Source organism: Solanum stenotomum, chromosome 11 (assembly GCF_019186545.1).
Source record: "Solanum stenotomum isolate F172 chromosome 11, ASM1918654v1, whole genome shotgun sequence".
NCBI lineage: Eukaryota > Viridiplantae > Streptophyta > Magnoliopsida > Solanales > Solanaceae > Solanum > Solanum stenotomum.
The window spans coordinates 26,434,127-26,446,978 of NC_064292.1; the positions used below are offsets into that span (position 1 = coordinate 26,434,127).

At 36.6% G+C, this 12,852-nt stretch overlaps 1 protein-coding gene across 2 annotated transcripts in view; it reads right to left on the reverse strand.

The window, feature by feature from the left end:
- The window catches only part of LOC125845303 (uncharacterized), a 37,964-nt gene extending 25,487 nt beyond the window's left edge, over positions 1 to 12,477 (reverse strand). For both annotated transcript variants that reach the window (XM_049524788.1, XM_049524787.1), the window contains exons 1-4: positions 12,172 to 12,477; positions 11,750 to 11,788; positions 9,795 to 9,921; positions 9,090 to 9,151 (exon numbers count right to left, since the gene is read on the reverse strand). In XM_049524788.1, the coding sequence (XP_049380745.1) occupies positions 9,090 to 9,151; positions 9,795 to 9,921; positions 11,750 to 11,788; positions 12,172 to 12,432 (489 nt within the window). In that variant the 5' untranslated portion in view covers positions 12,433 to 12,477. The remainder of the gene's footprint in view (positions 1 to 9,089; positions 9,152 to 9,794; positions 9,922 to 11,749; positions 11,789 to 12,171) is intronic.
- Between the last annotated feature and the right edge of the window lie 375 nt (positions 12,478 to 12,852).

A 12,852-nucleotide genomic window follows, 5' to 3' on the forward strand; every position in this document is an offset into this window, starting at 1 on the left:
GTATACAACTAGGGGGAAAGTTCTCAATACACAAGATGTATATTTCCCTGCTTCCAGACCATCCTAAAGTTGCCTGGAAATCTCTAACAATGCATCCAAGGATACACCCCAGGCATAGATTTATACTATGGTTGGCCATAAAACAGAGACTTGCAACAGCTGAAAGACTATTGAAGTTTGGAATCAATGTGACACCAGAATGTGCTTTCTGTGGATTGCACATGGAAACATTTGCACACTTATTCTTCGAATGTCGAATTACCACAAACATTTGGAGGTGGGTACTACAATGGTTGGGGCATAACAGACAACCCATGAGATGGGAAGATGAATTGCATTGGATGAGCCAAATAGCTAAGAAAAAAGGTGGAACAGCAGAGATAACAAGTTGTGCTTTTGCAATGGTGATACATAAGTTGTGGCAAGCTAGAAACAATGCTCGATTTCAAAGGAAAACATTCCAGCCAGAATTGTTGATTAAAGACATGGTGATCCATCTACACGTACTAGGCAGAAACAATGCAATTTGGAGAAGGAGACTACAAGAGATTTCTAACTATCCTGATTAGTTTTTCTAATTTTTCTTAGTTGTAGCGATATGATTGTAAATAGAGCAGCTTGTCCAGGCTGTCTGAACTAACTTGTATGTTTTGGTATGAATGAAATATATATGCCAGTTAAACCAAAAAAAAAAAAAAAGTTCAAGAAATTCAAGTACCCAATGTAGAGGTAAGAAATTCATTTTTCAACAAAGGAACTTTGTTCATAGGATTAACATTTCAAGCATCATTCTCAATATTGTGTGTTTCAACATCAATTACACAAGTGGTGTTGCATACATCAGGATACCATCCACATAGGTTGTAGTATATACCCTGATCAACTAGGCAACACACCATCATTATTACTCATTTCCTTTTTCTTTATATCAAGTAGCTCATGTCATTTCTTTAATGAAAATCAAGAGAAACTGATTCCACTATTATCATTTGAAAATATTTCATAAATTTTGTAATCAAACATGTTATGAGAAACATTTGAAAGCATGGTGTGTTGCACAAACGACACATGAGTCATATAAGAATCATAACCACTTATATAGAGTTCAAGACTTGGACAATTGGGCAATTTCAACATTTATTTCAAACCAAGGAGCGAACCACACAAGCTTGTTTGGCACATGCATCGAATCTCATTTAAATCATCAATTCGAAGTCATAAATTCGTATGGAAATCTCATGAGATAGTTTAGTCCCAGCATACCTCAAGTCACCCTTAAATAGTTTAAAATTGTCATGGTCATCACAACGGTACCCAACGACTTCATTCTACATATATGAACTGGTCATCACAACAGTACCCAATTTGAAAATTTTCGTAAAATTACCGTTTTACACCTCCCAATTTTGACCCCGAGTCATTTCTCATTGAGTTTTGAAAGTTGATTTCGAGCTTTGAGTGAAAGTTTTGAATTGCGTAAATTTTGGGTTTTGAAAGGCTAAAGTAGCTTAAAAGTGGTTTTTGGGTGTTTTTTGGAGTTTCGAGTGTTGGAATGGAATTTTGTTGATTCCATCAGTCCTGGAGTGTGGAGACTTGTCCAAGAGAGTTGTCGGCCTCAAATTCAGAATCTTTTTGAGGATTTGAGGTCCTAAGGTTGAAATTGTTGAGATTTTAGCCTTTGGGTTGACTTTGGTCAACATTCAAGGTTCGGATTCTCGGATCGGCAGTCCGAGAGTTTCTTTGGATTTGGGGGATGGTCTAAGTTCTAAGTAAGGTCTTGATTGAATTTTTAAAGATCCCGAGCTTGATTTAGCCTTTTTAGGCGGTATGTTCATTTCTTGTGACTTTCATGAGATTCGGGTCAAGGAGCCCTCAGATTAGTGTTACGGGGTTCCAAACGAATCCTGAGGGGTCCATTTGATGATTTGTAGTTGGCTGTATTTTTTTGCTGGTGTTAGCAGGCCTCGCTTTTGCGAAGGCCATCCCGCTTAAGTGACCTTCGTGAAAGCGAAGGAGGCTTCGCTTTAGCGAGAGACCTCACTTAAGCAGGGTTCGCTTAAGCGAATCGAGGGTCGCGTTAGCGACATTCGCTTAAGCGAACCTATGTCCGCTTTTGCGAGATCAGAGAAGGTTAATAGACCTGCAATTTTGGGGTTTTACCCCTTTTTTTTCCCATTTTGGTTTTGGAAAACCCTTGGAGGCGATTTGAAGAGATTTCTTGTCCTAAATCATTTGGGTAAGATTTTGTGACCATAAAACTTTAATTCCCTTTTCTCATTTATGGATTTTAACATCAAAACTTGGGATTTTGATCGGCAAATGGCAAGATTTTTCAAGAACTTGTGTTTTAAAGTAAAATGATGATTGTGAACTAATTTAATTATTTTTTTGAAATGGTTTTCACCGATGAGTTCCAAATGCCTTGGGTAACATTTTCAAGTAAAGATTTTCGAATTCAAACCTCATTTACGGAATTGGGTTCTTGAGTTGATTTGATCCATTTTTTAAAATGTATGACTTGGATGTTGTTAATTCCGGAATCTTATTATGATTACTTGATTGAAATAGATTGTGTGGCTTTGGGCATTGTTCGGAAAGGGAAGACTCAAGTCTTGGATTGACTTTTGATTAAATTGAGGCAAGGGATCTTCTAAACCTTGTAAAACTTATAGAATCTTGTATTTCCCTTCATTTTGTGTTGGGGAGTAATGGGAATGAGGTGATGGATTCATTTATTCCACTTGATTAATCTTAATGAATAAAAAGGAGATTAATGAAAAAGGCAACCTGTAGATCATAATGCTTTGTGAATTGCCTTGTTGTGGACCCTAATTTGTTGATTGATGAAATGCTTTGATGGCATTATTGTGGACTTGAATTGCTTGAGTTGTTGTCTCTTCCTTATGGTGTGAAATTGCTTATTTGCATTGATTTCTTTGCACCATGATGAGACATGATTATGTCAAAGGGAATGGTTACGGCAAGTGATATGATATAAAGCCAAAGGAAAATGGTTTCGGCTAGGGCTATGATATAAAATCGAAGGGAAATGGTTTTGACAAGTGATATGATATAAAGCCGAAGGAAAATGGTTCCAGCTAGTGATATGATATAAAACCGAAGGAAAATGGTTCTGACGAGTGATATTGTGCCAAAGGAAAATGGTTCCGATAAGGGTTTGACTATTGTGATTTGATGCATTTTGACACTTGTGATTGATCTACTTAATACTTGTGATTGATCTACTTGGTACTTGTGATTGTCATACTTGAAACTTGTTGGTTGTTGAACTGTAACTATTGGACTGTGATTGTTTTTTTTTTTTGAGAATGGTAAAGCTGACTATTGGACTGTGATTGTTAAGCCTTGTGAACTATGTATTGTAAAACTGTAAGGTTGAGTCGATTTCAATGCAGGTTGTAGTGTGATGAGGTCGGTTAGGATGAAAAGAGTACTCGTATTCTAGCTAATTTACTTTTTTAGTAGGTTGCTTGTTGAGTACCGTGTTGTTTGGTACTCACTTCTTGCTTCTACACTTGTGTAGGTTCCGAGCCCAGATCCGTGTGATTGCTCTTCTATTTCAAGGTATTCAAAGGATGTTGAGAGGTAGTTGCGTGTCATCCCAGCGGGCCCTCTTGTTCCTTATGTTATGCTTTGTTCTATTTGAGAAGCAAAGACATTGAGACTTGTAATTATCTTTCAATTTTGAACTTTATACATTAGTGGCTTGTACACGTGACAACCAGGTTTTGAGGTTATATTAGAATGACTAAGTTATTCGCTCTTATGTTATTCTTGTTTTAATTTCTGCATTTCTTTCATGTTGTTGGGTTTGAGGCTGACTTGTCTTGGTGGGAATAGACGAGTGTCATCACATCCATTTTGGGTCATGACAGAAATATATCATCATCTCATAATGATCTCCATTTAATCAACTAAGTGTTCTATAGTTGCGCCTAATTTTCAAAAATTTCACAATGGACTATTTTGGGGAAACATGTGTTAACCATCCTAAATAATCTCAACAACAATGCTAATAGGTTCATTTGATCCATAACAATACACCATCAAAACTCTATCGCCACTATTTATCATCATCTTCATCTACCCAACAACTTCATTAATGCAGTAAAATGCATATTTAGATTTCCGCATCTATGGTCACCCATCCACCAACAACTCCAACAAACATTTATTTCTAGCATAAATACTCACTAACAATCCACAAAAACCTACGTAGAGTTTAGATTTAATTTCTTGAAGAAAACCTTTCCTCTTCTAGAGTTCTTGAAAGATTTTCTTGAAATCTAGCAATTCCAATGTTAGTTAGGACTCTAATCACATAAAAGTTACATTGAGTGTAAATGTTGAAGAATAGGTGAAATGGGGTTGATAAAGTTCCACCACTTAGCCAAAATTTGGACAAAATAATGGCTGCCCTGACTTTGCTATTTATAGCCACGGTCGCACGCCCCAAGCCCATCACGCCTGGTGACCTAAATTCTGCTTCTTAAGGAGCTACCGCTATGTGTCACCCAGAAGTCCCTCTGCTTTGCCAAGCCCACCGGCGCAATGGCTCGCGTCGTCAAAACATTGGGCATGGCAAACCTAGCATTTGTTATATTTCTTTTTTAAAAAATAAAATTCTTCCTTCCTTATTGTGATCTTCCTCCCACGCGACTTACCTACAAACATTGATACGCACTTCATAACACCTCTATATGCTCCGTATTCATCCGTAGCATTGTGTGGAACACAAAAATGATATTTTCAATATTCATAGTGCGCTTTAAAGTATTAAAACTTAAATTTTTCAGGAGAAATACATTTGAGTAGCTGGAAGATTTGCAGCTTTTCATGTTTAATGGAAAGTTTCAGGTTAGATGATATGTCTATTTTATATAATTACATAACTTAATGGCAAGGTTTTACAAAAAATGTAACTGAAAGCAAGGGTTAACCAAATTTTACTAACTAATTCTTCTTTAAAAGCATATGCAACTATGTTGCTGAATTTCCACCTTTTGACACTGTGAGCCAGCAACCCTTGGGATCTCCAAAAGAAAATATCTGAGTGTAAAATTGAGAACTTTTTTGAGGACAAGACTTGATTTAGCTAGTTTGCGTGAAGCCCATGTATTTCAGGTCCAGGTCATCTCACCAATATTACCAAGACTATCACAAGGTTGATTCTCCAAATAGATGCTGGTGATCTCTTAATTGAGATAGCATCTAGCTCGATGATAGGCACATCGCTAATTGTATGTACCTGTACAAGTGTACAGCTTCTAACAAAACCTAATAATTACAATGATACTGAAAAAATGGATTTTCCCAAATCTTGCTAATCTGGTGATCCTACATAAGAAAAATTGCAGTGCTCAATAAAGGCGGGAAAAAAAATGAAATTGCTTCAGTATAAAAGGTGTAGATTCAAATTCCCTACACCTCCAAAATTGGAAGAAGAAAGCCTCACTCAACTTTTGTTGCTTCTATTTGAACGCTCGATACACAAGTCAATTTGAATTTTGATATATCTTGCAAAGACACTATAACATTCCAAAACCAACAATCAAACCTACTGATTAAAGAGAAAAAAAAAAAAGAGAGAGAGAGACAAAAACCAAGAGCCAGTCCATACATAGATAGACTCATAGTCCCTCTATGTCCTCAAGTTATCTTGTCTTAACTGAAACCCTACAACCCTCATTTGAGGAAAATCACAAAGAACAAGAAACCAACTGCTCTCCTGGTCTTAACTTGCAAATAATGCAATTACGTAAATTGGCTAATGAATACTTCCTTCTATTTGACTTTAATTCTGTTTTGACAACCATGGAGATGAAGAGAAAGTGTGAATTGAATATTATCTTGGAGTCTCTTTTGTTATAGAAATAATCTATTATGGAATCAGCATGGATTACTACTTGGAAAAAAAGTACCCAAAAGCGTGAAGGTGGGGGGACAGTTCCTCAAAAAGTTCTTTTTGGAAAACGAAGAAATCAAGTGGTACCTATATCAATGTATGGAAACTTATCCATTAGGGAAAAGGATCAAATACTTGGGTAGTCTAGCTCTGCCTAAAATGGTAGGCATTGTATAGTAAGTTGGAACAGAGAGGGTGACTCTTCAACACTTAGCAATGTTATCGTCATAACTAATGATGGTTGTATCTATATTCCAAAAGCTACTAACGAACTACGTCATTGTAACAAATGCATTTTTCTCTTTTCTGGAGAAATCATACTCAAAGAAACGAATGAAGGAATCCAGTTATGCAACTGAAACCATAAAAGCTGGCATTGCTTTTTTTGCATATGTTTCTTCTGACTCTATAGAAAAAAAAATTGCAGCAGGTAAAGGGTGGGTAAGTTAAAATGTTTCTGATACATCTGGAAAAATCAAAACCAAAACTAGAAAATTTTAACATGATCAAGAAACAATACTCTTTCGTTCCAACATGAAAAAAAAGAATTTTCCTCAAAGGAAACAACAACATACCCAGTGAAATCTCAAAAGTGGGGTCTGGGGAGGGTTAAATGTACGTAGACCTTACCAATACCTCGTGGAGGTAGAGAGGCTATTTCTGAAAGACCCTTGGCAGCAAATCCAGGTACAAAAAAGGAGCCAATGAAGAAAATATAGCAAGTAACACGTAAGTAGTGCAAAATCTAACAGAAAGAAGCAAATCAACAATACAATAGTGCGATAGTCGGAACACACTAAACAGCATACTAAACAGTTTTAATACCCCTAGTACAAAGACAAAGACCAATCACCACAAGCAAGACAATATTGCAGTTACCCTAATACGTATCCTCCACACCCTCCTATCTAAGGTCATGCCATCGGTAACCTGAAGCTAGGTTATATCTTGTCTCATCACCTCTCCCAATACTTTTTCGGACTACCTCTGCCTCTCCTCATATCCTCTATAACCAACCTCTCGCACTTCAATGCATCTCTTCTTCACATGTTCAAACCATCTCAATCGCACTTCCCTCATCTTGTCCACCACATAGGTCACTCCCACCTTATTGGCTTATTCCAAATATCCTCATGTCTATTACTATCAGTCATAGTATGACCACACATCCACCTCAGCGTCCTCTTCTCCGTAACATGCATCTTCTAGACATGAAAGTTTTTAACTGGTCAATGGTCAACACTCCGCCTATACAACAATGACGGTTTAACAACCACTTTATAGAACTTACCTTTGAGTTTTGGTGGTACCTTTTTATCAATAAGACTCCAAAGGCAAGTCTTCACTTCATCCACGCCGCACCAATACGATGTGTGATATCATCATCGATGTCCCCACCCCTTTGAATTATAGACCCAAGGTACTTGAATCTATCACTCTTGGGGATATTTCGTGTGTCAAATCTGAATCTATCACTCTTGGGGATATTTCGTGTGTCAAATCTCACTTCCACGCCTACCTCATGTCTCGCATCACTGAATTCACACTCTACATACTCTGTCTTGGTCGTGCTCAACCTAAACTATTTAGTCTCCAAAGTTTGTCTCCACACATCTAACTTAGCATTAACTCCATCGCGAGTCTCATCAATCAGTACTATGTCATCCGCAAACAACATACACCAAGGCACCTCATTTTGAATGTTTCGTGTCAATTCATCTATCACTAAGGCAAATAGAAACAGACTAATAGCTTATTCCGGGTGTAACCCATCTCCATAGGAAAGTGCTCTGAATCTCCTCCTACCATTCTTACCACGTTTTAGCTCCTCCAGACATGTCCTTTATTGCCCTAATGTAGGCCACTATACACCTCTTGCCTCCAGGCATGCCACAAGACTTCCCTCGGTATTTGTCATAGGCCTTCTAAAGGTCAATGAACACCATATGTAAGTTCCTCTTCCTTTCTCTATATTTCTCCATCACTCTCCTCACAAGAAGGATAGCTTCTATGGTTGATCACCCTGGCATGAACCCAAACTGATTCTGAGAAATGGACACACCCCTCCTTAACTTCATCTCCACCATTCTCTCCCGAACTTTCATAGTGTGACTTAACTACTTAATACCCATGTAGTTGTTGCAATTCTGGATATCACCCTTGTTCTTGAACAAAAGGACCATTTTTCTCCACCTACATTCCTCGGGCATCTTTGTCGTCTTAAAAATGACATTGAATAGGCTAGTCAACCACTCCAAACCTACTCTAACTGTGCTTTTCTAGAACTCCACCAGGATCTCTTCTGGTCTTATTGCTTTTCCCCTGCTCATCCTACTAATAGCACGCTTCACCTCCTCAACTTTAAAACGCCTAGAGTATCCGAAATCCCAATGTCTCTCAAAGTGCTCCAACTCAGCCAACACAAGTGAGATACCCACATTTTTTCACAAGATTATGGGACATCAAAAATTCAGTGTGGACATCACATAGTTTAGACTAATGAACCACTTCAAAATATTTAAAGCTCATACCACATATATAAGGAGCGCCCAAGAGTGTGATCAATAAAGTAGATTGAGAACCAGAAGGTCTTATGTCAAAATCCACTAGGTGATTTCTTTCCATATGTCGTAGGATTTGTTTATTTTTGTTAGAGTGGGTTAGAGTCCCACATAGGTTGGGGAATGGACAGTGGTCTGCTTATATAGACTTGGCCAATCCTCCCTTCATTAATTAGCCTTTGGGATTGAGTTAGGCCCAAGTGTCTTATCTTTACAATTTTTTATTTAAATATGTTGTATAATGTCATTTTTCCCCTTCCTTGAAAGGGTAAGATACAGGTACTTGGTTCGCTGAACTTTGCTCTATTTCTTTACTCTCCATGAATTGTATCTTTCAGTGTGCTTTGGTCCTTCTTACAAAGATTGTCCTTGTATAAGTTATGATCCATTCAAGGAATGAGCTTCCCCAAAGTCAAATACCATGGACTACAAGGAAAACCTTGGTGGATAGAGTTACTCATTGCCTATGTTGGTGGAAGGTAGTATGTAGTGCACGTAATTAGTCAAACGCGCTCAAGCTGGCCCGGAGAACAAAATTACTAAAACAACATGTATTCGGAGATGAGGATTATCAAATTAGATCTAGGTAAGAGTATACTCACTTCAGCAGACAGATCAAGTTCGGTCATTGCCTCCCTAACCCTTCTGCAAAATGGGCATGCCTCTGTTGACAATTCCTATAAGAACCTGAGTTATTCCATGATGAAGTAACACATGCATTTAGGCATAGCATTACACGAGTTATATGTGAATACTACACCCCTTAACGAAAGCTCGTAATAGGTTTCATATTTAGATGTGTATGAAAGGTTAACTTTGTATTCTCCTACAATCAATTTAGAGTTTGCCTTTATCCACACTTTTAGGGATTTCCAAATTTAAAGTGTGCATATCTTGAGAAACGTGAGAATACTTCAAAAGCAGCTTATTAACAATATAAGCTAGTGTTTTCAAGTTGAATTGACTACGAAACAATGGTCTACCACTTCATTTTAGGTTAAAAAATATGTGAACTGTTAGATGACGGGCTGGGTATTTATTAAATTTAAGCATTGAAACAGTATCTTCAGCACTAATCATATGAGTATTAAAAGCTAAGAGTTAACGTTTCCTACTCTGTTTTTTCTAATGCGTGTACGAGAAAAACAATACTTTCAAGATTTTGAGATTTCAGTAATGTGATTAGTTCAGCATATCAAATCTCACAGATAAGGGACCACTGGTAATATTTATATTAGTTAACATCCGGGATTATAAGCCAAGGGGGCAGATGATTTAAGCTTAGCCCACAACGGAGAGATGCTCACCGAATTCAAAGATCTGAAGGTGCATTGGAGGATTAACTTTAGTCCCATCTTTACTGCCTAATGTACCATATTGTACTCGTGAACCCCATGGGAGTCTTGCCAAGGTAGAAAGCGTAGATGTGGCTTCCTACAAGAAATAGGTACTCAAGGATTAAGCGAAGCATGAAAGGCTAAAACAAATTAAGCCATCAACTCATTTAGAAGGTTAACAATTACTATGCAAACATACCATCAACTCATTTAGAAGGTTAACAACTACTATGCAAGCATACCTATAATTATGTCAGATAAACAACTGTAAGATGGGCACAACTGATGGTACAAAGTTCAAAAATTCTATCTACCCTGCGCCATGCTGTCTCAGAAAGACAGTTTGAAAAACTGTCAATCAATTCTCTTTTCTTATTCGTCTTTTCCTGATTAATGAATCCAAGTGTTCAAGGGTTGTGCACATACATCAGTAAAGTCTATACTTCTCTAAGGAAAATCCTAGGTTTAACTTCTATTACAAGTAAGCTAATTGTTTGCTGATCAAGGGTCGTTAATAAAGTACCAATTGTCACTTCTGTTGTCTTATTTAATATCCAATACGTCATATATTGAAATAAGTGAAATTCATAAATATTCAAAGCTACCATGATCAAAGTTAACTACAAAGTAAATGAATTGATTTATAAACTTAAAAGTTGTTAATTGCTTCAAATCTCCTTGAGCCGAGGGTCTACTGGAAACAACATCTCTACCTCCCAAGGTAGGGAGGGGTAAGGTCTGCCTACACTCTACCCTCCCCAGACCCAACTTGTGGAATTACATTGGGTATGTTGTTGTTGTAATTTCTGCAAAACCCAGGATTATTTGGCCTGGGAGGTCAATAACTGGTGAAAAATTTAACTCCTCATCCTTAAGTCTTTGATTTTCATTACTGCATCTCATGATCTTTTTGTGCTTATTTATCATCCTTCATTCTTGGTTCCCTTCACAAGATTCATGCAGCACTCATGTTTACATTTCTTTAAATCGTATTTTGTAGAAAATGGCATTAATGTCTTTTTTCAGTTAAATTCGACTTCTTTCAAACATAATTATCTAAAGATTCAACACAAAAGTTTTCCAAAAATTGTAAAATCTCCATACTATTAATGTAGCTCAAATTTATGAAAAGCAGGAAGGAAATAAAAAGAGAAGTACAAGCAAATTGTGAACTGCATATCTACTAGATTAGCAGGTAATCCTGAGAAGTAACATGCTAAGGACAAGATAACTTCATGGATACAAACTTGCAGCTTAATTACAAATCCAACTACTAAACAGTAGTCTATACAGAGATTCTTAAACATTTGCGGATGTATATGTTACTATCCCCTTTTCTTTTTGCCAGAAATACCCACAAATAGAACATCAATCCAAGATTAGCTCCATTATATTTCTTTTTTCCATTCCATTTGTCTTTCAACCTCAAATTCTTTTTCCTGTTCAAATAACTTCTCAATAAATACTGATTGCATTACCAGTAGACAATAACATCTATAGAAGAGTTAGAGTGCACAAATAACAGCGCTTAACTACAAAGATGGTCATTCAACTTTCACTTCTTTGTAACGAAAAAGTCACTCAACTTTATGTCAGCAACACAGTAATCAGTAATCTATTTTTTAAAACAAAAAAGCTACTCAGTTATGTCTAAGCATCATACATAGTCATTAAAATATTTTAGTGACTTGTGGTTACAAAGAACAGATGCTGTAGGTTCAATGATCTAGTGATCTTATGTGATATTTAGGCAAAGTTGAGTGACTTTCTATGATATTTGTTAGACAAAGTGGAATAATTTTTTCATTACAAAAAGTAATATAATGACTTAGGTCCAATCAAATAAAAGTTGAGTGACTATATATATAGTTAGTTGCAGAACTTAAAATGGAAAACAAATCGAAGAACTTATAATGTGTTGGTACCTCCAATAAATAGTTTCTTTTGCTTGAGAGGTCTCCTCCCTGCATGATGACCGATTATATTATTAAACATAAGAATGTCAAATAAATTTTTCATGAAGAATGCAGCAAAGAAACCGATAAGCATTGATAAATAGAATCAGCAGCATAATGCACGACCTTGAACTAGACACATCCCCAGGAAGCAGTTGGTGTTATAAATGTTAAATTGAAGATTTGTTAGATAAATCCAGATTAAACTGCAGCTTCCAACTTACCAAAGAGAAACCAGTATTTTCCAACCATTAAATATCACTCGTTACTCTCATAACTCAACCCGCTCACCCATGAACAGGTTTAAGTTTTTGTCCTCGAAAACTCAAAGAAGACCCTAACTCAATAAGGAGAAAAAAATGAAATCAATATTTGACAAAGAACAAACTCACTGAAAAGAGTTTAAGCAAGGGGCAAAGTAAAGACAAGAAACTGGTAGATGGGCCATTTGCAATCTCAGAAGAACCCTCGTTTTCCATTTCTTGGTCAGAAGATTTCAATGCCTTCAATATGCGGGAACCTAACTTCACATTTCTTGAGATTATTACATGTTTTTGACATTTGAAGCTGAGAGTTGGAAATGGGATTGCAAATTTCGACGAATCGGTGAATTGCATTTGCAGAGCTGAGGCTGAGAATGTAAAGGATGACATTGACAACTATTTGGTGATTAATTAGAGCCGTAGCTACAATTTACATATTTCTGTGCTCTTTTAAAGGACTAGAGCGGCTAGCCTTTGAAGTATTATACAACTACTTGTATACCAACCACAAATGTACAAGCCAAATCGTAAAGTCAAATCGAATCGAATAATTAAATTAAATTGAAAAAAAATTATTTGTGGTTTAATTTGGTATTAAAAGAAAAAAAAATCAACCTGAACTCAAATCAAACCGACATTATATATATATAACATGTGCTTAGCATGGGCCCAATCTTCAGCATTTTCAAGTGGTATATACTTTGCATAGTAACTCGTAAGACTATTATATACTTTCTCTGGTGTAATTTTCCTTTCATGTTTTTGGATCAAAAGTTATAAAAGTATAACTATTTCATGTACCCAACTACA